Here is a 27,057-nt window from a genome sequence, read left to right on the forward strand (position 1 = left end):
CGTGGATGCAGTGCAGATGATGCAGCATTTGATGTGAATGGAGGCAGTGCAGATAATGCAGCATTTTACGTGAGTGGATGTGAAGGAAATACAGCATTTTATGTGAGTGATTTGGGTATCTGTTGGGGTCCTGGAAGTAAACCTCTGCAGATATAGAGACAACAGTACTTTTGCATGCTGAGATTAAAAAAATGTAGTCTTTAGTGATCTTTGAAGAAAAGCAGTATACAAAATGAGCCCTAGAAATGGGAGCTTCTGTTGTGTTTATTACGAAATTAAACCAAGGGACTGGGTTTACCAAGGATGGCTACCTGGGTGAGAAAGGCTGGCCGTGATCCAGCAGGGGGGACACAGGCACAGAGGTGACAGTCCTTGTCCTTCACCGGATAGGCAGTTGCAAAGGAGGTAGCAAGTACTACCCCACTGAGTGAGGACAGATAGGAGAGACGGTAACGGGCCGTCCTTGGGCCCCTGGAGGCGCTAGGGGGCCATTGCACATTACTGAAATGCCTTAGCGAAGGGATTTCCCAAAGGCCAACCGTGCAGCAGAAGGCAAGGCAGAGTGGAGGGGAGACAAGAGGGCGGGGGGAAGGCAAGGGCACACACAGGAAGAGCCGCTCCCCAGCCCCTTTGACTGGCAAGTGTGTGGCGACGTGGTGCAGGATAATGGTCACTTCTGGGCTGCCAGGATGGAGAGCGACCGGTTGAGCTTCACCATGGCGATGATGAGGAGACCCCCCGTCAGCAGGAAGGTGGGCCAGAAGAAGGAGAAGAGAAGGGCCTGGGGCCCGTGGAGGCGCTGGTAGAGCACGCTGCTCCCGTTCCCCCGGGCCGTGGAGAAGCAGTGGAAGACGTGGTGCTGGTGGAATCTGGCCCTCACCTTCTCCACGTCGGCCCGGGCCAGCTGGTAGTCGTCCAGGCTGCCGGGGATGTAGGAGCACTGCGGGGGACAAGCCAGGAGCTGGGGCGCTTGCATTCTCGGGCCCCGGGGAGGGAGGGAGGAGAACGCCGGCTGTGGAGTCAGCCTCGGCCGGAGTCGGGACGTGTGCGCGCGCCGCAGTCCCGGAGGCGGCCGTGCTGCGGGTGGGTGGTGGCATGGGCCGCTCGGCACGGCGCTGCCAGCTGCACTCGGGCCCTGTCCGAGTCCTGGCTCGGCTTCTGTGGGCTGCGAAATCTTAGACAAACTGCTCCCCTTATCGAACCTCTGTGCCTTCGTTGTGCGAACGGGCCGCGGCGGCCTGGGAAGCCAGGAGCCCCGCCTCCCGGGTGAGCTCTCCCAGTGCAAAGCTGCTGGCCCAAACTGAGCTGGCAAACTCTTGGAGACCCGATCCTGCGGGAGCCACCGGGACCAGGTTGGCAGGCCGGGGTCTGGCAGTGGGCTCCCAAGGGAAGAAGAGCATCGTGACCAGCTTCGGGCAGGCGGGGCTCCACACACGGCGTGTGCCGGCTCCCATCACCGTTAGCAGGATCCTCTGCCCTGTTTGATGCGGCCCAGCTGGGGAGCTGTGCGGAGACGGCAGGGCAGAGAGAGCCTGGCTCTCCGTCCCACGTGAGAGGCGTCGGGGCTCCCTGCCAGGGTGGACCCGCCCGACCTGCCCCGGGCCTGCCCTGCCCGCCTGCCCGCGGGCCGCCTCTCTGCCGTTCCTACGCCGCGTGACTGAGAAGGCCGGAAGCGGCGGCGCTGTCTATGCGCCGGCGTCGGGGACTCCTGTGGGGCTCCGCTGACCCAGTGGGAACCGTACCTGCTGGTTCCGGTCCCGGGTGTCCTCCGTGTGGTACAGCACGGCCCAGCCACCCACGGCAGACACGTTGACCCACAGGCACGGGTACTGGGGCACCTTCTTGCCCTCTAGCTCGTCCTGGTCCCAGATGTTGGTCTCAATCAGGTGGCAGGTGGATTCCTGGGTCCACACACTGGGGGGGACCACACATGTCTCAGCCTGTGGGGCTCCATGGTCCCCCCAGGAACCTTAGAGAAATCCAGGGCCAGAACTTTCATCTGGCTGCCAGCATCCTGCACGCACAGCCCCCGAGTCCCTGGGCCCGGGGGGAGGGGGTCACGGGAGCAGTGTCAGACCTGCTTAGGAGTTAGATACGCCCTGCGTGATGGTCCTCACCCTGGCTTTGACATCGAGATCCGGGAGCTCTAACAAGGCTCTGTCTGTGCCCACGGCTTGCCCAAGGAACGGGAATGGCTTGGGCCCTGGCAGGGTTCAAAGGCCTCTGAAGCGAGCCTCATGAGTGGCCGGGCCTAGGATGGCCTTACCATGCCGTCTTGGTCCCGCACAGGCGTACGAGAGGCTCAGACGTGCCAAGGACTCTCTCCAGGGGCCACAAAGGACTGAGGACACATCGAGAGTCTCTGAATCTATCATTGCTCCCCTAAAGAGATCAGATGTAGAGGGGACTCGATGGGCGCTGGACCAGGACCAGTCAGGAGGGCAGTTGATCTGGACAGGACAATGTGCTGGCAGCAATGGGCTGCTCCGAGGGGCACCTCGTGTGGGTGAGATCGCAGCCCCGCGGGGCCCCAGGGTGTCAAGCCCCGGAGAGGCCAACAGGCCTGTCACCATGGAAACCACGGTGCGAGTCTCCCTCAGGACAGCCAGGTCGCAGGGGAGAGGCTGTCCGCAGCCGGGCGTGCCCAGAGGCACCCGGTGTTCCCAGAAGTTCCGTAGCTCTCCCGTAGAGGTGGAGGACCGACACGTCCAGAGAGTAGGGTCACGGAACGGTCTCAGACACCCCTGGACGGAGCCCCGGGGGGCGGATGCTGGCTCAGGGCACACACTGGCCGTCTGTCAGCAAAGCCCAGCGGGAGCTGGTGACACACTCCGCGGGAGGGGTGCTCACCAGCACGTGCCCTTCTGAGGGAGAGAGCTACGCGCACGGTGCGCCTCGCACGCTCACAGAGCCCCCGGCTCTGTGTGCCTGGTCACAAAGACCCCCTGCTCTGTCGTCACCAGCCCCCAAGCCCACCTGCCCTCCCCACGTGTGACCCTCGAGTCTGGGAATGAGGATTCTCTCCACCACCCTACCTAGGCGGAGGGCCTGGGGGTGCAGAGTGTGGGGTGCCTGGGGGAGAGGCTGGGGCTGGCGGGAGGTCAGTACCTTCTCTGGTAGAGAGGCAGCACGGTGGTACCCAGGATGTAGTAGGTGATGACCGCACACACCACCATGGTCACTCCCAGACAGAGTGCTCGCGTCTCTCCCCGCTTCTGGGCCATCACCAGCTTCTTGCCCATGGCCACCCGGAGCAGCGGTCATTTCTAGGGCCACAAAGACAAATAACTGAGGCGAGCCCAAGGTAGCCACCAGATTCTTGTGTGGCCTCGTAGGGGCCTCGGGTCTGCTCTGAGCATGATGTCCTCCATGCCCTTCTTTCTGCTTTCTGCAGGAGGACCTATGGCTCAGAGAGGTAGCGTGGCATAGGTTCAGTAACGCGCACGCACGCACGCACACACACACACACACACACACACACACACACACACACACACACACACACACACCTGTCGGCATCCCAGGACCTGTGGCTGCTGTGCCATGCGACAACTGCACAGAAGTGATTAGGAGTCTCCAGACGGGAAGCTGGCTTGGATTATGGGTGACAACCCTAATGGTAACCACAAGGGTCCAGTAGGCTGGAGGCCAGCGAGGGTATGCATGGAAAAGGAGACCGAGATTGGAGGGTGGAAGGGCTGGCAGCCCCAGCACCTAGAGGGGGCGAGGAGCCAAGGGCTCATGCCCGACAGCCCTCTGCAGCCCCGCGGGCATCTAGGTGGCCCTCCATGCGGGCCTTCAGAACCGTGAGATGCTGGCCTCCTGTGGCTCAGGTCATCCCGTGTGTGCTCATCTGTTACAAGGGCTGCGGGAACGGTGAGCAGCGGTGGGTGGGTCACTGGCCCCTTTCCTGGGTCCCCCCCCAACACTGCCCAAGACTCCCACCCTTCTGCACCCACCCCTGAGCCCCGTCCCCAGGGTGTGAGCCCGGCAGCCTTTTTCACGACGGGCCACTCAGTCTGGGCGACCTGGACCGACACCGCCGCCCGCTGACCTGCACGCAGCATCCCCCGCGTTCTGTCCGCTGCCCCAGGCCTCCCGGTAGGCACCTGCGATTCGCTTTTGTTTACGTGATCGGAATCCAGTCCCGCCCCAAGCGGCAGGGTCAGGACTCCTGGTCTGCAGTCCACATTGTGGGCAAGTCTAGCCTGGTACCAGGCAGGATGTCATCTACTCTGCCAGACCTCAGTGTAAACACGGGGCCTTTGCGCATGGAGAGAGTGCTGGAGACCGGCCCTTGTCTGCAAAGAGCTCTGTGTTTGCCCAGGCGTCTTTCCTAGGAACCAGACTGTTTCAAATGTCCAATGCCAGCTCCTTGACCCCTGACACCTCGCTGGCCCTTTCCTTCACTGTCCTCAGAAACCAAGCCCGGGGCTCTGCCACTGCTGGTCTGTCCGCTTCCGACTCTCAGAGATGACCCAGCCACACCGGGGGCTCTGAGCGGCAGGGACCCCCTCCTTTCTAGCGGAGACGTGGCGGAGTTACCAGTGGGCAAAACTCCCCCTGGAGGAAAAGACAACAGCTCACCCCCTTTCCACCTTCAAGGGAAAGCCACACCCTCCTACCTGTGCCCATTTTACCAGGAATGCACCGGTGAAGGGGTGGGACCGCCTGGGGGGGCCCTCCTACTCGGCCTCCCCAGGTGCCAGCTGTCACAGGGTGAGGCGGGAGACTGGGCATTCACAGTGAGCTCCGCAGGCGGCGGGGCGGGGCAGGGGGGACGGTTGATCCCCCGGGCTCTGGACAGGAAGTTCCAGTCAAGACTTCCAGAACTCCCCTGTGTGGTAAGGGGCTGCGTATCTATGGGTTGGGGGATGGATGCAGGAAAGATGGAGAACCGGGGGAGGGAGGGAGGCAGGCTGTGGAGAGAGAGGATCGCACACCCTGGTCGGTCGTGACAGCCTCTTCCTTAGAAGGACAGGAAACAGAGCTTTGAGGTGGGAGGCTCCGGCCCGGCGTGGGGAAGGGGAGCCGGGGTCACGGACACGGATGCAGTCCTGGGGCCCGGCTAGCAAGCGTGTGGCCGTATTGGGGGATCACAGCAATGGCCTCCAAGAGCGGTGGCTGAGGCCGTATGCCACAGGCGCCCCCGCCAGCAGCCCGCGTTGCTAACACGGGGGCCTGCGGGCGGGGGCCGAGAGCGCAGCTGCTCTCGCCACGCCTCGCCCTCCTCCCAGCCCCTCCTCCCATCGCTCCGCGGGGGACAAGTGGCAGGGCTGGTCCCGGCCTCCATCTGCCGGTCACTCTGGGTGCGGAGGGACAAGCCAGTGAGCTCCTTGAGTGACCGGCCACACACACCCCCGCCCGTCAGCCGACACCAGCCCCAACACAGCCAGCCCCGCTGGGACCAGACTCTGAGGAGCATCTGGAGGGGAACGGACCTCCTGCAGGCCATCTGCCCGGCCCTCTCCCCTCCAGCCCCGCATCTAGATGCCCTTGATGACGGACGGACGGACGGAGTGCCAGGCACTCAGAGGCATTGCCGGGACTCACGGCCCCTTCCCTCCCCCACCCCCGCCCCCGCCCCAGGTGCCCCAGTGCTCTGAAACCCCGCCTGTACTCACAGCCCCCGCCGCCCGTGGTCCTGGCGCACACAGATGGTTTCCTTCTTCTGCCCGGCCTCGCCCCCACCCCCGCCCCCGCCCCACCCCCACCCAGAGGCCTTGGAGCTCCAGCAGGAAGTTCAGCCTCCCTGGAGACGCCGGGCTGGGAGGCTGCCTTGGGTCCCATCTGGGCAGAGCCTCCATGCCCAAACATGGACAAATCTGAGCTCGCAGCCTCGGGACACAGCTCCACTGCAGGTGCGCAGCCCTGCAGACGGACGGCAGCTGCCGCTCGGCCTCGGCACCTGCGCTTCCCAGAAGCGGTCAGGCAGCGGCGGCGGCAGCAGCAAACCACACCCTGGACCAGACCACCCTGGCCCATTTGGACGTGACTCTCAGTCTCTCAGGGTTGGCCGGGACGGCAGGGATGGGAGGTGATTGTCCTTGTGTGTGCGGGAGGGAGGAGGCGATGAAGGTGAAGGGGTTAGGCTTGACTTGAACCCGAGTATTCCTGTAGCCACGCCCTTCTTCCTCTGGCACCGGCATGCTGTGCGACCCTGGGCAAGTGCTAGCACCTTTCTGAGCCTTCATTCCTTCACTTGTACTATTGGTGCTTTAAACTTTCTTACTTTGGCCAGGCACCAGTGGCAATCCTAGGTACTCAGGAGTCTGAGATCTGAGAATCTCGGTTCAAAGCCGACCTGGGGACATTTAACCAGTTAACCACCAGGAAACTAGAGGTGGAGCCGTGGCTCTAAGTGGAAGAGCACTAGCCGTGAGCGAAAGAGCTCAGACGGACAAAAATACAACTAAAAAATAAAATAAGGTCAATGCTTCCTTTGGCGAGGATAGCGCTGAGGGTTAGGGCAGGGATTCCAGGCACTGGGTTGCAAGGATGGCTGAGCTGCCGCAGGAAGGCTGCGGCAGCGGATGCAGGAATAGCGCCGAGCGGAGGGAGGGGCGCCCCTCAGAGCCACCAGGAGCCTCAGAAACCTGGCGCGCCTTGCTCCCCCGGGGAGGGCTGACCAGGCGGGGTCGTGTGGCCCGCAGCTACAGGTGAAGGAGCCTTGACGGGTGTCAGTCACAGAACTCTCGCCCTCAACTCCAGCCTTCCACCAACCCCTCTGCCCAGAGGCGGCGGGGCAGGGAGAGCCTCCGGCCTGTGGTAGAGAGGGGGTCGTCGCCCAGGGCATTCGCGTGGCTCTCCGAGCCTCCTTTGTCAGAACCGGAGTGGAGGTGGTTCAGCCTAGACCGTGAGTGGGGTTTTGTTTTGTGGTGTTCTGAGAGATGGTATCCCCTACAGCTACCTGGGGCCTCCCGTGGGCCCGTGGGCCACGCCCTGGGTCAGGGGGGGCCTCTCCGCCTCCTCCTGGGCGGAGCCGGGCAGCGCCCTGCGGGTGGAAAGCTGTGGTGGAGGCGTGGGCTCCGTGGCCCGCGATGCACCCTTGCTCGGGCAAGGCCAGGTTCACGGGCCGTGGCCAGGCCCTGCCGGGGCGGCGAGCCGGGGGCTGGGTGGATCTCGCTGTCTGGGAGGCTCTGAGTGAGGAGGGGAGGGGCTGGCCCTCAGCCAGCGTCTCCTCAGGACACCCTGGCCCCAGGACCGCGAGAATGGGGCCTCTCGTGACCACTCTGCGGGGGACTCACGTGGGTGGCCTCACGTGGGGCTCGGGGCTGGGTGGCCCCGTTGAGGTGCAGCCTCTTCACTGGGCCTCAGTACCTTACCTCTGACGTGGAGAACAGTGCATTGCTCGTCTGGGTTGTGGTGAGGATTCAGAGGGTTAAAACCCAGAAGCATCTGGACCCGTGACGGAAGCCAGAACTTGGCCAAACACTAAGACTACAAAAGATTGTGCAGCAGGGCTTGGCCAGGAGGTGAGCGGCCAGTTTTGCAGATAGCTAACCAGGAGTCCATTCCTTCGCGCTTTGGTCTAAGTTCCAGGGTAACCACCAGATGCACAGGCTCACCTTGTGCACACATGGCCCTCCCAAGAAGGGGACAAACACAGCCAGGTCACCCGAAACAGAATAGGAAAGCTGGCTTTTTTTTTTTAAGCTCATCTTCTGTTTGGACCAATGAAATGCAGGTGTTTTAATAGGCCTGTGGAAAGGGGGCAGCAGCCGCTCCCCAGGCTGAACGCGGAGCCCAGGGTCAGACAGGGTTAATAAGAAGGCTACAGATGCAAACAATGGCCCATCCCCGTGGGCAGAGGGCTCTGCTGAGGGAGAGGGAGGAGATGAAATTAGAATGGGAAAATATAAAGTGTTCGAATCAAGGTGAACAAGGACAAAATGGAGTCTGACTGTGTCAGTCCGTGGGGCCTGAGGTGGCTCAGAACCCCAGCACCCGGAAGCCGGGACGGGGCGAACCACAGCCTCCCACGGAAGCAGGCAGGCCTCCGGTGTTATCCTTCACATGCTCTGCCAGTGGCATTTACTGCCGTCCCGGGATGGGCTACTGCTGTACCTGGATGATTCTCACCGCCCCCTCTGAACTAAGTAAGCCTCCCGCTGTTGCAGATTCTGAAGGGTCCTAGCAATGTCAGAGCAGCTCTGCGGCCCCTGAGGAGCCCCCAGGCGGGGCAAAGGACACGTGGTTAATGGCAGGTGCGACTAGAGAGCTCAGGAAGGGCCGGTCACTGGGCCTCTGTCCAGCCCCTTCCCCCGGTGCCGCCCTCCATGGTTACTGACCTGGGCCCTGCCATGTAGCTTAGCCTCCTTCTATGGCTGGCTTTGCCGGATTTCCAGACGGTGTCAGTCACACAGACAAGCAGCCTGCGGGCTGAGAGCCGGAAGACGATGGGCAGCCCTTGGGGAAGCTGGGAAATAGCTTTGCCAGGTGCTGGGGCGGCCATGAGATCTCTGAGGTCCAAAAAGCCAAGGGTGAGTTCACGGAGGACCCCGTAGGCTCCCCAAGAGAAGGGAGGAAGGAAAAGGCTGCAGGAGGGGTGTCGGGAGTGCCTTCCACCCAAAACACGCAGACCTTTGAAGCCCCACTTTCAAGAGATCAGGGGAAATGTTGTAAAGAAGAAGCACGCAGGGGACACTTGCAGAAATCCTTGCCCAGCTAGCTGCCCAGGCAGGGCATGGGAAACAGAGTCACATTCCAAGGTGCCTTGGGGAGCCCCCGACACCACGGATAGTTCTGAACCCTCTCTCTCATTTTTTTTTTTCCTTCACGTAGACTACGCTCCGTTTACAAGCAAGGCACTCTAAGAGATTGCAGGATCTGGCCTCGTAGCCATCTCGCCGTACGATACTTCCTTTCCTTATGGAGTTGGGCGCTTTCATCTAGAGGATGCACTTTGCAGCACATCTGAACGGCCTCTCGTGGGCTTTGAGGCCGTTCTTAAGTGAAGCAGAGGTTAGATGAACACAGCCTCTGTCGCCATGGCAGTAGGACTGAAAGCCAGAGCTAAGATGGCTCTGGGGTGAGTGGCAGGTGGGTAACACAGACAGTGCGGGTACACTGGACAAAGGAACGATTTGCATCTGAAGTCAGGGGGCACCAGATTTCATCGTGAAACTTAAAGCGGGCAGCAGGCCTGGGCAGGGCCCCGCATCTGGAGCGTTTGGCACGCGCGCCGGCCCTGGCCAGCTGGGGCGGAAGGCAGAGTGCGCGTTCCAACGGCTCTCCTCTCGCCTGGCCTTGCACACACCGGGGTCATTTCCTGTCCTAATGAAACCTTTCTAAACATAGCTTCTCTCAATGACAACGTCACTGAGCTTACACCACAGCTGGTACGAGGCAGGACTCCAGGCCTCGGGGTCAGAAGAGAGGGACTCAAATCCCTGTCCACACTGCTGTCTCCCTGCCGGCCCGGTGGGAGTGATTATGGCGCAGTGTTGGGGGGATCTGAGAACTCACTGTTCCAAGCACCTCCTACAAGAACTGGAGTGATCGCATCACCAGAGCTGTCAGTGGCAATGAGAGGAGAAATGCCTTTCATTCCCTGGCTCCCTCTCCTCCTAGCCCAGAGTTGGCAATGCCAGAGTGACCCCATCTTCCCCTGTGGGATGAGAGACCGGAGTGGAACTCTTCTAGAATAGCCTGGGGGAGCTAAACTGTGCATGTGTGTGCGTGTGCACTTGTGTGTGGCCTGTGTGTATGTGTGTACTCGGGCGTGCGTGTGTGACCTGTGTGCACACGCGTATGGTGTGTGCCGCGTGTGTGTGCGTGTGTGTGGTGGGGGCACGCACTATGTAGAATCAATGCAAAATAATTTAAAGTGGCTTGCTAAGTACTTGGTCTGTACTAATTGCTTAATAAATTTCATTACTGTAGCAATTTCATTTATTATTAATTACTGTAAAATTATAGCTAAGCTAGGAGCCTCCTACTTCAGCCAGGATAACTCTCAGGCTTGTGTGTCTTGGGGTGTGTGGTGTGTGTGTGTGCGTGTGTGTGTGTGTGTGTGTGTGCTCTCCACGCTGAAGCCTCCCCCCTCCCCTCCCTCCAGCCCCCAGTTTCTTTGAGTAGGAATAAGGCAGAACACATGGCTGCCCTCTGGGTAACTTGAGGGATTGGGCCCAGTTGGGCACGGGCTTTCTGAAACAGATTCCTGCTTTGGCAAGAGTTTCTACCCTAGGGCACTTAATTATACAGCCCAGGAGAATCCACCACAAACCACTGACCTTCTGTGTAGAATGAATACTTCTTTGTTGCCATGACACTGAGCAGTCTTCCTGACACGGGAGGCCGCCTTTCCCCCACCTACCAGCCCTGTCCCAAGACCAATGGCCGGCCCAGAGCCCCAGGCCTCCGCGGGACGTGGGTGGCCTCCTCCTCCTGGATGATTTAGCACGGGTGGGACCTCCCGTGGGGTCTCCGGCCCCTTGATCCAAACCAGCCTTGAGGCCCCACCCCAGCACCAGGGTGGCTTCTCTGTGGCGCTCCAGTGTCTTCCCGGCGTGTGCTCGGCCTTCTCTGAAGAGCAGAACTACTGTCTTCAGCTTCCCTAATTTCCCCCACCCGGGCACGTCCAACGTCCGTAACCAGAAGGAAACTCAGTAGAGGTTGTTATCAGATAAAAGGATCCGCAGTGAGAACTTGGGGTCTCCTGGGGAGGCAGGGGTCTCTTCTTCCCTGACAGCAGAGGCAGCAGCAGCTTTGCTGGAACCTTCCACGGGAGCCTCGGGATGCACCCTGGGCCGCAGCCCCTGCTCCGGCTCTGCGGGGTCACGGCGGCAGGAGGCCGTGTGTTCAGGGCCCTCCCTCCCGCCTCCTGATTTAGGGATGGCCGCAGTCGTGTTACAGCTTGCTGGTCTGGTCCCCGGCAGGGCCTGCACCTCGGTCCCCTGGAGAAGGGGCCCTCCTCAGGGTCTGCGCGGCGTCTGCTTCCGGACGCTGCCTGACGCTGCCGCTGCCCCCCCTTACTGAGGAGCCTTCTCTGTCCTAACGCCCCAGAACAAGTGGCTTCCTCGCCAGCCTGTTCCGCCTGGTCCTCTCCTGTCCCCTCGCAGCCAGCAGACATCTGCTGGGCGGCTGCTCCGCGCCTCGCCGGACTCCGTACGCCCCGCACGGCGCTGCCTGGCACTTTAATTTGTGGTGCCACGCTCTGCCTCGTGGTGTCAGGGCACCGCCCTCTGGTGGGCGACAGGCTTCCTGCAGCAGCTCCGTGCTCCAAGATCACCTCCCCAAAGGAGAGCCTGCTGGGTGGGGGGGGGACGGGGGGCCGGGGGGACGGTTCCGCCACTGAGGCTGCCCTGCCCCACACCCCACGGAGCAAACTCCAACTCCCACTCTGCCTGCAAGCTTGGCCACGCCACCGCTTGTTTGCCAGTCACAAACATGATACGCCCTTTGAAAACGCCTGTTCAAAACAGTTCTTTACAAGCCAGGGTTCCTCCACGGCAGGGGCAGGAGGACCTGGACTTGAAAGCCGTCCTGTGTACGGCGAGAGCCCGTGTACCGTGCACAGCGGGAGCCCGTGTACACTGTGCACAGCGAGAGCCCGTGTACACTGTGCACAGCGAGAGCCCGTGTACACTGTGCACAGCGAGAGCCCGTGTACACTGTGCACAGCGAGAGCCCGTGTACACTGTGCACAGCGAGAGCCCGTGTACACTGTGCACAGCGGGAGCCCGTGTACCGTGCACAGCGAGAGCCCGTGTACCGTGCACAGCGAGAGCCCGTGTACACTGTGCACAGCGAGAGCCCGTGTACACTGTGCACAGCGAGAGCCCGTGTACCGTGTACAGCGAGAGCCCGTGTACACTGTGCACAGCGAGAGCCCGTGTACACTGTGCACAGCGAGAGCCCGTGTACCGTGCACAGCGGGAGCCCGTGTACACTGTGCACAGCGAGAGTCCGTGTACCGTGCACAGCGAGAGCCCGTGTACACTGTGCACAGCGAGAGCCCGTGTACACTGTGCACAGCGAGAGCCCGTGTACACTGTGCACAGCGAGAGCCCGTGTACACTGTGCACAGCGAGAGCCCGTGTACACTGTGCACAGCGAGAGCCCGTGTACACTGTGCACAGCGAGAGCCCGTGTACACTGTGCACAGCGAGAGCCCGTGTACCGTGTACAGCGAGAGCCCGTGTACACTGTGCACAGCGAGAGCCCGTGTACACTGTGCACAGCGAGAGCCCGTGTACCGTGTACAGCGAGAGCCCGTGTACACTGTGCACAGCGAGAGCCCGTGTACACTGTGCACAGCGAGAGTCCGTGTACCGTGCACAGCGAGAGCCCGTGTACACTGTGCACAGCGAGAGCCCGTGTACCGTGCACAGCGAGAGCCCGTGTACACTGTGCACAGCGAGAGCCCGTGTACACTGTGCACAGCGAGAGCCCGTCTCAAGCAAGGTCCAGGGTGTGGCTCGGTGGCGGCTGGGTGTCACCCACAGAGTCTGCTTCTGGTAGTGGTGGAGGATGGGGGTCCACATTTGAGGGGGGAGCTTTAAGCCTGGCTTGTGTCCGTGAAATAACTCAGGAAAGCGTGGGGCCCGGGGCAGAGGTACTGTGTGGAAGCGGCTGGGCACGGACAAGGTTCCCGTGCCAGCACAGGGATGTGTGTGCCCACAGGCGCAGGCCTGACCACTCCTTACCCCCTCCCTCCCTCCCTCCCTCCCTCCCCCTCCTTCCCCTTCTTCCATTCCCTTTGGTAGCCTTCAGCCAGGATCTCAGTACGGCCTTTCTGTCCAAGACAGCTTGAACTCTGGATCCTCCACCCTCTGCTCCTGCGTCGCTCAGATTGTAAGCTTGTGCCGGCTTCCTGACTGCAACTTTTTTTTTTTCAATTTGCTTTACACACATCTAAGGCATCAAAAGATGTGAAAACTAATGTAGGCTGTCTGTGCAGCACCGTGCAGCTTGAGAAGTACAACGTGATCAGTGCTGCAGAGCCCGGTGCACCTGCCCTCGTGCCCCGGGGACCTGCGTGACAGGTTGGGGGTGGGGACGTGTGCAGACCCTGGTCGGGAGGGCCTTCTTGTCGTTGCTCGTGGGTTCCGATGGCGGCAGTATTCAGATTCAAATCAAAAGTACCCACTCCCTGTTGGCCGGGCCCTGGAGAACCCCAGCTCCCCGAACACGGGCCTCCACGGGCACATCAGAAATTCTATGAATCCAGAGCTGCTTAGTCTCCGCTGGGGCCTTCAGAGGCTTTATGAATCCTGCTAGAGGCGGGTGCCCGTGCTTTCTTCGGGTGACAGGAATTTAGCCCCGCTCCCCTCCCATCTGCAGGCCCGCTGGGGAGCCGGGTGCTGCGTCCATGTTTAATTGTGGTACAGTGAACATATTTGCTTCTTTCAGTTGCTGGAAGCTACTGAGCAGAGGTAGGGCCGACTCCTAGGATTGCCAGACTTCACTCTAATGAGAACAGAAATAAAAGCTGATTAAATCAAGCTCCCCACAGTGTAGAACCGCTTAAATAAATGTTTCATATTGTTTGTGTGATGCTTTTAAAATGTAACAGCTGCTTATGTAACCATTAGGCCGGACATAAATCATTCATCACTGTCACCACCGTCGCCATAGCTCAGCTCTTTGCCTTGGTGAGGCTGGCATTTCGTCCCCAGCTTCCGGCCTGGCTACTCGGCTCTCCTCTGACTGTGCGCTGGCAGCAGGCAGGCCTGAGAGGGAGGGCTGGTGGGGCTGAGTCAGAGAAGGCCCCCCATCCCTGCAGTGTCCCCAGCCTGCCACCGGGGGCACTGTCGTTTCTGTGGAGCCACGCGGGCCTGTGGAGGTGGAGTGACCCCACGGCCACGTGAGAAGCTGGGCCCGCAGGCCAGCCTGAGGCCACCCAGGGCTCCTGCTGCACGCAGCTAAGGCCTCCTAACAAGTGAGACCAGGAGGCCTGACGGAAGCGCACGCCCCAGAGACCAGGAGGCCTGACCACTGCAGGCAGAGCAAACTCCAGACGACCAGGAGGCCTGACCACTGCAGGCAGAGCAAACCCCAGACGACCAGGAGGCCTGACCGGTGCAGGCAGAGCAAACCCCAGAGACCAGGAGGCCTGACGGAAGCGCAAACCCCAGAGACCAGGAGGCCTGACCGGTGCAGGCAGAGCAAGCCCCAGAGACCAGGAGGCCTGACGGAAGCGCAAGCCCCAGAGACCAGGAGGCCTGACCGGTGCAGGCAGAGCAAACCCCAGAGACCAGGAGGCCTGACCACTGCAGGCAGAGCAAACCCCAGACGACCAGGAGGCCTGACCGGTGCAGGCAGAGCAAACTCCAGAGACCAGGAGGCCTGACGGAAGCGCAAGCCCCAGAGACCAGGAGGCCTGACCGGTGCAGGCAGAGCAAACCCCAGAGACCAGGAGGCCTGACCGGTGCAGGCAGAGCAAGCCCCAGAGACCAGGAGGCCTGACCACTGCAGGCAGAGCAAACCCCAGAGACCAGGAGGCCTGACCGGTGCAGGCAGAGCAAACCCCAGAGACCAGGAGGCCTGACGGAAGAGCAAGCCCCAGACGACCAGGAGGCCTGACCACTGCAGGCAGAGCAAGCCCCAGAGACCAGGAGGCCTGACCGGTGCAGGCAGAGCAAACCCCAGACGACCAGGAGGCCTGACCGGTGCAGGCAGACAAACCCCAGAGACCAGGAGGCCTGACGGAAGCGCAAGCCCCAGAGACCAGGAGGCCTGACCGGTGCAGGCAGAGCAAGCCCCAGAGACCAGGAGGCCTGACGGAAGCGCAAACCCCAGAGACCAGGAGGCCTGACCACTGCAGGCAGAGCAAACTCCAGACGACCAGGAGGCCTGACCACTGCAGGCAGAGCAAACCCCAGACGACCAGGAGGCCTGACCGGTGCAGGCAGAGCAAACCCCAGAGACCAGGAGGCCTGACGGAAGCGCAAACCCCAGACGACCAGGAGGCCTGACCGGTGCAGGCAGAGCAAACTCCAGAGACCAGGAGGCCTGACGGAAGCGCAAGCCCCAGAGACCAGGAGGCCTGACCACTGCAGGCAGAGCAAACCCCAGAGACCAGGAGGCCTGACCGGTGCAGGCAGAGCAAGCCCCAGAGACCAGGAGGCCTGACCACTGCAGGCAGAGCAAACTCCAGACGACCAGGAGGCCTGACGGAAGCGCAAGCCCCAGAGACCAGGAGGCCTGACCACTGCAGGCAGAGCAAACCCCAGAGACCAGGAGGCCTGACCGGTGCAGGCAGAGCAAACCCCAGAGACCAGGAGGCCTGACCGGTGCAGGCAGAGCAAACCCCAGAGACCAGGAGGCCTGACGGAAGAGCAAGCCCCAGACGACCAGGAGGCCTGACCACTGCAGGCAGAGCAAGCCCCAGAGACCAGGAGGCCTGACCGGTGCAGGCAGAGCAAACCCCAGACGACCAGGAGGCCTGACCGGTGCAGGCAGAGCAAACCCCAGAGACCAGGAGGCCTGACGGAAGCGCAAGCCCCAGAGACCAGGAGGCCTGACCGGTGCAGGCAGAGCAAGCCCCAGAGACCAGGAGGCCTGACGGAAGCGCAAACCCCAGAGACCAGGAGGCCTGACCGGTGCAGGCAGAGCAAGCCCCAGAGACCAGGAGGCCTGACGGAAGCGCAAACCCCAGAGACCAGGAGGCCTGATGGAAGCGCAAACCCCAGAGACCAGGAGGCCTGACCGGTGCAGGCAGAGCAAACCCCAGACACCAGGAGGCCTGACCGGTGCAGGCAGAGCAAACCCCAGACACCAGGAGGCCTGACCGGTGCAGGCAGAGCAAACCCCAGAGACCAGGGACCCCTTTGCCCTGAGTGAGGGGTGGAGGGAGGGCAGACTGGACACTGATGTGGACTCCCAGAGCTGACCAGCACCCTGTCCACACCCTGCCACCTCTCGCCTGTCACGGTAACAGCCTCCGCCTGGCCTCCCTGCCCCTACGCTTTCCAGCCTTAATCCGCTATTCACACAGTAACGGGCGCCCTTCACATCCAGCTACTCAGAATGCTGAGACCGGGTAGGTCGGAGTTCCAGACCCCTTCTTACAACTACCTGGAGTAAAAAGGGCTAGAGGTGTGACTGGAGTGGATACCTGCCCCACAAGCACAGAACCCTTAGTTCAAATCCCAGGGCCACCAATAATACAAAGGCTTCCCACTTCCCCTAGGACAAGGCCAAGCCCACCTGAGCCTGCACGACAGACCCTCCCCTTCTTCCCTTTCTTTTCTGTCCGAAGGCTCCGACACTCTGAGGACTCCTGCAGGTGCCGGGCCCCACCCCTTCTCCTTCCCCACCCTGCTGCCCCGGCCACCGCCACCTGAGCCTGCACGACAGACCCTCCCCTTCTTCCCTTTCTTTTCTGTCCGAAGGCTCCGACACTCTGAGGACTCCTGCAGGTGCCGGGCCCCACCCCTTCTCCTTCCCCACCCTGCTGCCCCGGCCACCGCCCACCACTCCTCCTCTTCCCTCTACAAGGCCGGTTCTTCCCTCCCTCAGCACTGGCACTGTTGCCCTGGCCTCAGAGTGGTCCTGGAATAAAGCAAGTGCCTCACAGATGTGAAGTGAATCAAGGAGCTAACCCCTCCGCGCCCTCCCCTGCACCGGGCCGGGACCCGTCCCAGAAAGGCAGGATCCGATCGTGAAAGCCGGCCTGCGCTCCTGGCTCAGGGCCCCAGCTGCCTTTGCTGGCCTCTCCAGGTGTCCTAGTTTGGATCTGGGGCACCAGCCATGCTCAAGCTGTTTCCAGAGCTGTTGCACGGGGGGGGGGGGGGGGGCAGACCGTTGGCGTGGTGGGGCCTGGTGCAGGGAAGGTGGGCTATTGGGGGGCTGCTCTCTCTTTCTCCTCTGGCTGCCTGCGGAGGGCCTGGTGGCCGCCTTTTCCACCAGCAGCGTGGCTCTGCCACCGTAGGTCCCCAGCCGCGCCCAGCCGTGGACTCGGCCTCTGAAACCACGAGTCACAGCCTACAAACTCCATCATCTAGTTGCCGCGGACGTTTTGTTACCGCGACGGAGAGCAAGCCCCCAGGTCGAGCCAGGCCGGGCGCGCGTGAGTGCCAGGGGGAGGGGGAGGCCTGAGGACGAAGTCCAGGGCCCTCGCAGCCCCTGTGGCCACAGGCCCCGCTCCTGTCGTCTGCGAGCTGGGGCTGAAGGATGAGCGGAGCCCAGGCTCTTCTCGGAGCAGCCAGGCCCCTCCCGCCCCACGTGGCTAGAGAAACCCTAAGCCGCTGCCCCTCTGCCCACCCACAGGAGCTCAGTCCAAACCGGCACCCTACAGCTAGCGCTGCAGATTGGGGTGCCACGGGTCAGAGCGACTGGGTCCAGGTTGATGCAGAAGAAGCCATGTTCCCTTCTGTCGGATGGGCGATGTCCCAGAAATGCAAGGCCTTTCCAAGACCTGTCCACCTCGCCCTTGACTCCTGAGGGCCTGGGGATGTCGCTGTGGTGTTGGTGCAGTGGCAGCCACCACGGCGTCCTCCCCCTTCCTGAGCTGCGGCCACAGTACCCTCGGCAGCTGGGAGCTGGTGGCTGTGCCGGTCACTTCGGCAGGTGCTCAGGTCACCCCTGGAGACCAGGCAGGCACCCCACCAGCCTTTCAGGAAGTCCCTCCCTCCTCCAGAGACCCGACAGGGTGGAAAGCTTCTCTCTCTCTACTGAGCCCCGACTGACAGGGCAGGGCGGCCCTTCCACACCTCCATCCAGTGCTCTGTGATTGCATCGGTCTTGCTGGCTGGCTGTCTCTGACACACACACACACACACACACACACGCGCGTGCGCACGTGCGCACACACACACACACACACACACACCCTCAGTCACCTGAGCCCCGCTCTCCTGTTCTCTCCTCCGTGTGGAAGCGTGGCCCTGGCATGCCCTGCGGAGAGCACAGTGACGGACGCCGTGACAGACACTAACCCCAGGGCTCAGGGTTGCCCTCGGCAGGGTGCTGAGCGGGTGACTGTGCACGGAGCGCTGGGCCGTGTTGGGCACTAGGTGGTGGTGCGGGGCGCGGGGCTGGGCACTGGGCCCTGTGGACCTGACTCCTGTGCAGGCAGGGGCTGCAGCAATGTCAGGAGTGCCCCCCTCACCCCGGGAACATTCCCCGCCCCCCCCCCGGGCCCCGTGGACTGGCAGAGAGCGGGACTGCGAGCGGCCTCCCATCCGCTGCCCGAGAAAGCGCAGTCAGCATCCTCTGGGTGCCAGGAGGGACAAATGGGGACAGAGCTGCCGTCTGCAGCGGGCCTCTCCCCAGGGAGCCGGAAGAGGCCTCCTCCTTGCAGGGGCGGCCGGACGGGCCCGCCGAGGCCCCTGCTGGACCCTTGCTGGGGGCTGGCCCCCAGGGGACCTGGCCAAGGCCCCTACCGGTGGAGACTGCTGCTCTGAACGCCACCCTTCCCTGAGACCCGTGGCGGGAGCTCCCCGGCGTCTCCAGCACCAGCCCCCGTCTTCCTCACGCATCCCCCCACGGCCACCCAGGAAAGCCACAATGCAAGGCGGGCACGCGCTGTGCGGGGGGCCCTGCAGTGCGCTGCGGGGTGGGATCCCGCCTTGGCGGTGGCCCTGGGAACTCCTCACCGCCCCTATCAGCCTCGTCTGTCCTAGGCTTATCTCTCCCGCGTGGCATTTCCTGGCTTTCTCTGAGATAGCGGGTCACGGTGGCGCCCGGGCTGTCCTCAGGCTTGTCGGCGTCGGCTCCTCCTGGAGCTCTGCCGGGCCGCGCAGCCGCTGCCCCGGAGGCGCGGGGCTTCCTGGACCCACCCCGCGCTTGCCGTCCACCCTCTCCTCCCACCCGAGCGCATCCTGCAGGGACCTGTGATACCCCGCCCCCCCACACCGTGGGAGGAGGGCCACGCACCCTGTCCCTGCAGGGCCCTCCTTTCCAGCAGGACAGATCTGGCCCAGGAGATGCTGGCCAAGCGGGTCTGTTTAGGCCCCTGGCCTCGTGAGTCAGAGGAAGATTCCAATTAAAGGACTTGGAGAAAGTGGCCTCATTTCACAGGCAATTGGGCTGTGAATGGAGCGAGCATCCAAGTTTCTGAGCTCTGCAGGAAGCCCGGGCCGTTGCTGTCACTGTGCCCCAGTCCCCTCCTCCTCCGTGCGTGGCAAAGCGTGGCAGATGCCTGGCTCCCCTCCTCCTCCGTGCGTGGCAAAGCGTGGCAAATGCCTGGCTCCCCTCCTCCTCCGTGTGTGGCAAATACCCGGCTCCCCCCACCCTCCGTGCGTGGCAAAGCATGGCGAATGCCCGGCTACCCCCCCCCCCGCCCCCCATGCGTGGCGAATGCACGGCTCCCCTCCAAGGAGAGAACACATAACCTGCACGGCTCGTCTTCCATGCCTGATCCAAGGTGTCATCCGGGAAGCAAGGTGGTCGCCACCTTCTGGGTGCCTCACAGGAATCAGAGTCAGCCCTGGGCCTCCTGCTGACACTGAGCTCTCTAAGAGAGCTGTTTCAGTAAAGCCAGAGCTACGGGCAGCCCAGGCCCCATCCCCGCCCCAAACCCATTCCATGCGGGTGCATGTGAACTTCCACCCTGTGGGTGGGTGTTTACTGTAGGTTTACCTAGAAACAAAAGGGCCCGTTTCATTTAAACAACAAAAACTGCCTAACTGAGAGAATGCGCAAAGCATTTAGAAAGATGCCTGGTACCCAAGTAATCCTTAGATAATAAATCCTCGTTGAGAGAGCCATCTGTCCAGTGAGGCAAACCTTACCTCAGAGCGTGTAGGGGATTGGGGAAATGGGGGAGGGCTCTGTTCTTTGTGGAACACCCCTGGCTTCCGGAAGTATGCCCAGAGTTCATCTAATCAGGGCAGGTCAGATGGTGAGGGCCGCTTTGTGGCCTGCACCCGGAGGAACTCAGGATAGATCTAGGATTGGAAGCTGCCAGGGATTTAGGAAATTAGAAAGGGGCTGGCTCGTTAGCCTGAGGAACTCTAGACAAGAAGCCTTGCACCTCAGCGATCGCAGAGATGGCCTCGATCCAGACTCTCCCCCTGCATCCTGCTTTCCTGTCCCCACCACAACCCGGTGAGGTAGGGGTTGGCCTCTCCACTTGATGGATGGGAAAACGTGGCTCAAGGAAGGCAGATACTGTTACAGGGCCCACACGTCAATACACACGAGATGATTCCCTCTGAAGGAAAAGAATAGGGATGTACAACTGTGCAAAGCACAGAACACGGGCCTGATTCAAGTGGTCAGTGGGTATTTCTTTACAGAAAGTGAGATTTGAGCCAGGCTCGGCGCATACCTGTAATCCCAGCACTGGGGAGACCGGGGCAGGAGGACCTCTGGGCGTCAGCGCGGAGAGTGGGGTGCTAACTGAACATGGACGTGGGAGAGGGGCCGGGGGATGTCACGCGTGGCCCTCGGTCTGAGGGGAGCAACGCGGACCAAAGACAAAACACAGCCTTATTGTGTGCTGGCCCAGTTAGAGCCGCAGGGCTCCCCGACGGGGCACGGCCGCGGATGGTTCCGGAGCAAACCCCGCGGGCCTCACCGCTGCCCGTCACCGCAGACCTCTGCCTCCCCCAGATGACGGGGCAGCCCGGGTGCACAGTTGAAGGAAGGAAGTCTTCCGGAGGCTCGGAGGCTCGGAGCCCGGCTTTCCCCAGCCCAGAGCGGCGTAGCTCATTGGGACAGAGGGAGGATCCGTTCCCGGGACCACCCTCCCCCCCCCCCCCCCCCAGCTCCGTACCTTGTCTTCGGGTGCCTCCTGCGCACTGCTCTTCTCATTTCCCGCCTGGATGCCTTGTGCTGGCCGTGTTGTTTTCTTGTCACGGTTCTGTGGGACTGGCCCACCTGGCAGTTGGGTCGTCAGGGGAAAGGACCCAGGAACCGAGCCGTCCGTGTTCAAGTTCTGCTCGTGAGCTGTGGGGCCTCGTCTTGGCGTCTGTCTTCGGCAGCGTGGTGCTGGGGGTGTGGATCCTGTAGACCTCTGGAGGCCCGCGTGTGGGAGAACGGGATAGCAGGGGGAAAGGCTGCGAGGCGACGTGACGTGTTTGGAGGGGGAGTTACCCAGTAGCCCGCAGCACTTCTCCACAGGAGTGGGGAATGGAGGGTGAGGGGACCCGAGGCCCGCAGTGGTTTGTGGATGATCCTCTTCGGGTGTGGAGAGCCGGGGGGTGCCGTGTGGACAAGTGAGAGGCGAAGGTAAGCTGTGCCCACAGGCGGCCCCTGGCGGGACCCGAAGTCTCCCCGCAGGGCCCCTTGGGAGCAGGTGGGGGTCCATCCGCATCAGCGTGTGAGTGACGGCTTCCAGTTCTCACCCCCAGGTTCACGAGGGAAAGGGCCGAGGACAGTGCGTGTCTTTTGAAAGGCATTTCCCCAGTCAGATAGGAAAGTCCCCCCAGGGTCGGAGAAAGACCCGGGAGAGAGGACGAGAGGGGGCTGGAAACGTGGGTCCTGACAACACCCCCCCAGCTCAGCCTGTCCCGGTGCCACATGGAGGTGCCATTTTCTGAGTCCCAACGTTGTCTTCTGATAAATGTGTTGTGCTTTACACGCCCCTACACACACACACACACACACACACACACACACACACGGAAAAGCGCCAATACTGCATGCAGTGTTGAAATAAGGTTAGGCGTTGTAAGTGTCGGCCCAGGGCAGGATTCAGGGGCTCCTGGGAGAGAGCTGGATCTGCACTGGGCAGAGCTGGTGAGGGCCAGATCCTTCCCTGGACAGCCAGCCCTCCGGGCTTGAGGCCGCAGCCAGGATCGCTGCCAGCCAGCAGAGGGCGCCACAGGCCACAGGCTCACAAGGCCCGGCCGCCCCGGCCAGGAGGCGCCCCTGCATCCCGGCTCCCGAGCCCCATCTTTCTGCTTCAACGCGGCTTTTCAAAGCAGACGGGAGCCTTGAACTTTTGCTTTGGAATGGGGGGTCCTAGCGCCCCCCAGCCGCAGCCAGGCGCGGAGCTCTCCCAGAAAGAAGCGCAGAAGCGGAGAGGCGGGGGAAGGCCGGGCTCGGGGGAAGGCCGGGCCCGTGCCACGCGCGCTCCGTGTAGACTGCCCAGGCGGCTTCCGCGAGCCCGGCCCTTGGGGTTCCAGGAGACAGAAGCCAGGGCTGCGCTGCGGCTGGAGCCCAGGGTGTGGCATTGGGGGTGGTGTTGAGGGTGGGTCCCGCGAGGAACACCAGGCCCTCTCCTCCCCTCCTCTCCCTCCTCCAGGGAGCTCACCGGGCAGCCTCCATCCCGCCAGGCCCTCCCTGGATCAGTCCGCCCACCTCTCCCAGCCCCCGAGCTATCGTCCAGGTATTCCGTCCAGCTTCGAGCCGCACTACACAATCCCAAGGCCCAGGGAGTGCGGTGAGGGCGAGGGAGCACACCTGCATTCCCCCACCGCGAGGTCCCGCAGGGTTACAGAGCCACCCGGGGCCAGGGAGAGGGGGAATTGTATTCCCAAACAATTAATTACAGCCACTGAAAGGGACAGGAGAGCCATTATGCAAATATCTGGCCATTCAAGGCTATTAATTTGAGGGTTGCAGGTAAAGAATGGCTGCAATATCATGCAAAGTGGGGAGGCTGCTCCCCTCGGGGCCCATTCTGCTCTGCCTGAGGAACCAAGCCCGCCGCTTACCCGCCAGGTTCAGGGTCCGGCTGAGGCCCAGGCCCTGCAGCCCCCTGCTTCTCAGTCTCAGCCTGGAAACCCCTGGAGGCTTCTAGAAACTCAGCTGTAGGTACTCTGCCCCCCTCTCCCCCCCCTCTGCCCCCCCCCTGCTGGGCGAGTCTGGGGTGGAGAATTTGCATTTTGACAAGCTCTTTCCTGTCGTAAACACTTTCTCCCTTCTGTGGTATAGGGAGGGACTCCTTGAAGCAGAGTCTTAGGAGCCCCCCCACGGGGCAGGGTCTTCACAGCCCCCCCCCCCCACGGAGGGTCCTCAGAGCCTCTGGTGGAGCAGCCTGTCTTAGGCCTGCTTCCAGGTCAGGCAGCAACCAAGATCTGAACCTTCCGGAGCTCGACGCAGTGCCGGACAAGCAAATGTGTGTGGCTGCACGGCTTACAAGCCCCCCACCTCTCCAAGGCCACAGTGCAAACCACCAACCAGCCCCCCCCCACCCCGGACCTGGAGGGACAAGCCGCACCCAAGTGTGCCCAGAGAAGAGGTCGGCGGGGAAGACTGTTGCTTTGTGCACGCGTTGCAGCTCACGTGTTTGAAGCCATCTCTGTGTGACTCGGGTGTTTCCTTGCTCCCGTCAGAGCCTTCTCGCTCTGTCGCCAGGCCCGTGGAGTCGGTTTGCCTCCCGGAGCCAGGAGCACAGGCGGCGCGCTTGCGTCTGCGCTTGGACGAGTTCCCGATGTCGTGGGCCTGTGCCTCCGGAGCGGCATGCCCGCTCGCCCGCAGCCAGGCCTGAGGTGGGGCGGGAGCGGGCCCCGCTCTCCTCCTGCCTTCTTCCCTGCTCCGGCCTCGGTGCTCGTCCTGAAAGAGCGGCCGGGCCAGATCACCCCGCACGGCTCTCCGTCTCACCATCTGCCCCCCCCCCCCCCGTCCTCAGCTGAATTCCTGCTCTGGGCCCTTAAGAGGCGGGATTGGGGCGTTGGAAGGCGGTTGGGACCAGAGTGGGCTCTCTGTGGTTACTGTGGTTGAGGATCTGTGGGGTAATGGCCGTCTCCTGTGGGTCTCCGAAGGCCCCCTGCTCGCTCCATGCCACCCCCTTCCTGACCTCTGGACTCTGCCAGCTAGAAGCTCGCTGTGGACCTGGCCTCTGACCTCGCACGGACCTCCTGTCTTCAGCACTTGGTGGAGGTGTGTGATTCGCAGCAGAACCGAGACCGAGGCAGCCTGCTTCTGGGAGCATGGTTGAAGACCATGGTGGGGTGGGGGGTCACGGCCCAGCCCGCCTTGGAGCTGGGGTGGGGTGGGGTCACAGCATAGCCCACCTGGGAGCTGGATCCTGGGACCACGCTGCCCTAGAGGGAGACGGGGGTGGGGTGGGAGTGGGGGGGGGACAGCCAGTCTAGAAGCAATGTAGCCGCCGCTGTGGCCCGGGGCCTGCCCTGCCACTGTGGCCTGTGTTTCCCCCTTTCCTGTGAACCCCGACCCTGTCCCCATGCTCAGGCCTGGGACCAGCCTGAAGCCCCCCCCCGCCCCCCGCGGCCCCCACGCTTCCTGCCTCCCTTCTGCCAGAGGCAGACAGGAAGGAAACTTCGATTTCGCAAATCGCAGCATATATTAAGCTTGGCAAGCTCCCTGGAAGGCAGACGCAGGTGAGGAACAAGGTGCGGGGTGGGCTGAGCGCCAGGGCCCTGGGCAGCCTTCCAGGCAGGCCCCGTCCCGCCTGCTTTGCAGCCCGCTCCTGGCTGGGTGTGCGGGGAGGCACCTGCTTGCATCCGTCTGCCTGGCACCTTGGGCTGCTTCTCATAAGGAGGCTGGATGCTGGCTGGCAGGAGGGGAAGGAAGTCAGCCCCGGCCACCCGCAGGGCCTCGGGAGCCGCCGTGGCAAGGCAGGGGCAGGTGCCCAGTGAAGCTGGAGGAAAGGCCGCCGGCCACGCCTCGGGGGGGGGGGGGACCGGGAGAGGAGGCTCCCCCTGACCACTCTTCCGAGGGAAGTTGTAGAGAGTGGGCAACCGCCGAGGATGGAGCGGACCCGGGAGGAAGCTACTGTCGTCTCTGAGAACAACTCTGATGGTAGCTGGGACCAGGCCTCTGTGGACAGAACTCCATCGGAGGCCCGAGGGGCCCCCACCAGTCTGAGGTCTGTCATTCCCTACTGAACCAGCGAGGATGGGTGGTCATCAGGAGGAGGAGGCTGAGCTTGGGCGGAGGGGCTGTGGGGGAAGGGACGGCCCGAGACAGCAAGGCTGGAGACACCGGGCACGGCTGAGGACCCTTGCCCTCCACGCAGAGGCCAGGGCCTGGATGGCCCGTGGGCGTCCTCTCCTCCCTCCCCAGACGCGCCTGGACTCCGCCTCAGGCTTTGGGAAAATCACACAGGACTGTGATGGGCGCGGATTTCAGTCTGCAGCCTCGGCTGTGTGAGGAGTGAGACTTATTTCCTGTAACTGAACTTTCCTTTCCTTCCACGGTGATTCCAGGCCCCCGGGGCAGGGCAGAGGATGCTGGCGGGGCTGCCATCAGAGCTGCACGCATCTGAGGCTGGCTTCACACAGACCTATGTCTGACTAGTAGGAAGCACGGAAAACAGGGCCCCTCTGCTGTGGGGCTTTGTGATTCAGAGAATAGGGGAGCTCCAGGGAGCTGGGAACAAAGGAACAAAGGAGCCCCCCGAGGGAGCGGCAGCTTAGTGCTCTGTGTACCTCTGCTGGGGAGGGCCGTCTGCTCAGGTTTACTGCCCGACTCAGGCGATCCATGCTGCCTGTGGCCCCGCGCGTGACTCCGGAGGCTGCAAAGCACCTGCCGAGGGCCGGGTGCCCAGGAGGGACCAGTCTCTGTTCTTGTGGAAACTGCGAGGTCACGAGTGGGTTGGGGTGGGCGTCTGTGCACTGCAGAAAGCGCAGCTTCGACTCCGTCCCGCAGACGAAACCACTGCGTGCAGTGCAGGGCGTGTGCAGTTGGCCACACTGGCCCGGTCACCCCCAACCCCGCTACTTCTGAGCATTCTGTGCCTTAGGAAGGCCTTGCCCGTGCCGGGGGCTCCCTGCAGGAAGACAACGTGGAGGGCCGGGGCTGAGCGAGCAGAGGAGGCACGCAGCGAGAGTCCTCAGAGCCTCGCCTGCGTTTGAAATGCCCCAGGGGCTCCCAGGTTGACCGGCTGGGTCACTGGCCAGGGCTTATTTAGGAGGTTGGCCTGCTGGAGGGAAGTTACATTTCTGGGGACAGCTGGGGGAAGGAAGGAAGTTGGGTTTCTGGGGACGTGCCCTTGGAGCTGTTGTGAGCTGGGTCTCTTCTCCTCCCCCCACACCCGGTGTCTCCCAGGTGCCATTAGGTGAGCAGCCTAGCTCCTTGTCCTCAGCGCTCTACCTCGCAGTGATTGACACGTGGGCACTTTGCATACTGCCAGATACAAAATGCGCGTATGGAAATTTCACACCGAAACTCCTCTGTACGATCACTGTACGGTAGTCAGAGAAAGCGCCAGGCAATGACAAAATGGATAAGCTCTGCTGAAGGCCCCCACGGGCTGCGGGCTCCGGGAGGGAGGGCAGCAGCTGCCATTCGTGGTGCGGCCTCATCCCAGGACAGCGCAACAGCACGAGCGCTTCCTCGTTTCCAGAAGAAAGTGTGACGTTACTCAGAACAAGGAGGGGAAGAAGGAGTCTGTGACCTTGAAGATGCTCATTATTGAGAAAGACACAGGCAGCCCTGATGGACTGAGCCAGCCTTGGCCCCACAGCTGGCCTTCTTCATGGTTTCCTGTTGAACACGGACAATTTCACGGAATGTCACACTGGACAAGGCCACACGGAGCATGACGGAAACCGAGACGGGGGCTCAATCACGCTGGAAGGAGACACAAACAACCCCAAATAGTGTCCCAACCACAGGACCAAATGCCTCTCCTTGCTGGTGGGCCAAAGGTGGTGCACCCCTTCTGCTCTGAGGAAGCGTTCTGGGGGGCTGAGGGTAGAGCGGTAGAGACCCCGGCCGCCCGGCCGCACACGTTCACACCTGCCACGGTCACTGGCCCAGCCGCCGGCCTCTGTCACGTCACTTCTGGTGTCCCCTCACGGGCACGTGCTCCCCTCTCAGCGGCGGGCGAATGGATGTGTGGTGGCCACTCTTGGTGGTCAACTTGACCAGCTTGAGACATGCCCGTGGCTGAAGGTCGGTGCCCGTCAGCAGGGCCATCCCTGCCGGATGGTATTCCTCCAGCCCGGCGGGTGCCACCGCGACTCTGGGGAAGAATCTGGAAAGACAAGCAGATTGTGCAGCGCCCCAGGACTGGGAACGGGGCAGATTCAGGCACAGATGTGGATCGGGGACAGACCATGTGGGGATTGGATTTTCTCCAACAGCTGCTGGCTAGTGTCTGAGTCGTCTGACAGAGTGAGAATGCCAACAGATATTAGTTGTGGAGAGCGATTAATTTTCTCCTCTGAATGCTGAGAAAATCTTTATTGACAAGATTAACGTCAAGGTAAGGCCTCTGCTCAACCTGGAGCCAGCCACTGATGCGAGAGG

General features: G+C 62.2%; 2 protein-coding genes across 2 annotated transcripts in view; one reads left to right on the forward strand and one right to left on the reverse strand.

Annotated features, from left to right (window-relative positions):
* Positions 1 to 27,057, forward strand: part of Kcnip1 (potassium voltage-gated channel interacting protein 1) — a 168,462-nt gene that overhangs the window by 13,119 nt on the left and 128,286 nt on the right. The window lies entirely within an intron of this gene.
* On the reverse strand, positions 49 to 5,668 carry Kcnmb1 (potassium calcium-activated channel subfamily M regulatory beta subunit 1). Its single transcript, XM_048334174.1, has 4 exons — positions 5,625 to 5,668; positions 3,109 to 3,266; positions 1,743 to 1,914; positions 49 to 940 (listed from the first exon to the last, which is right to left on the reverse strand). Exons 2-4 carry the CDS (start codon positions 3,240 to 3,242, stop codon positions 671 to 673), a joined length of 576 nt encoding a protein of 191 aa, XP_048190131.1. The 5' UTR covers positions 3,243 to 3,266; positions 5,625 to 5,668; the 3' UTR covers positions 49 to 670.

This window comes from Perognathus longimembris, chromosome 25 (assembly GCF_023159225.1).
Source record: "Perognathus longimembris pacificus isolate PPM17 chromosome 25, ASM2315922v1, whole genome shotgun sequence".
NCBI lineage: Eukaryota > Metazoa > Chordata > Mammalia > Rodentia > Heteromyidae > Perognathus > Perognathus longimembris.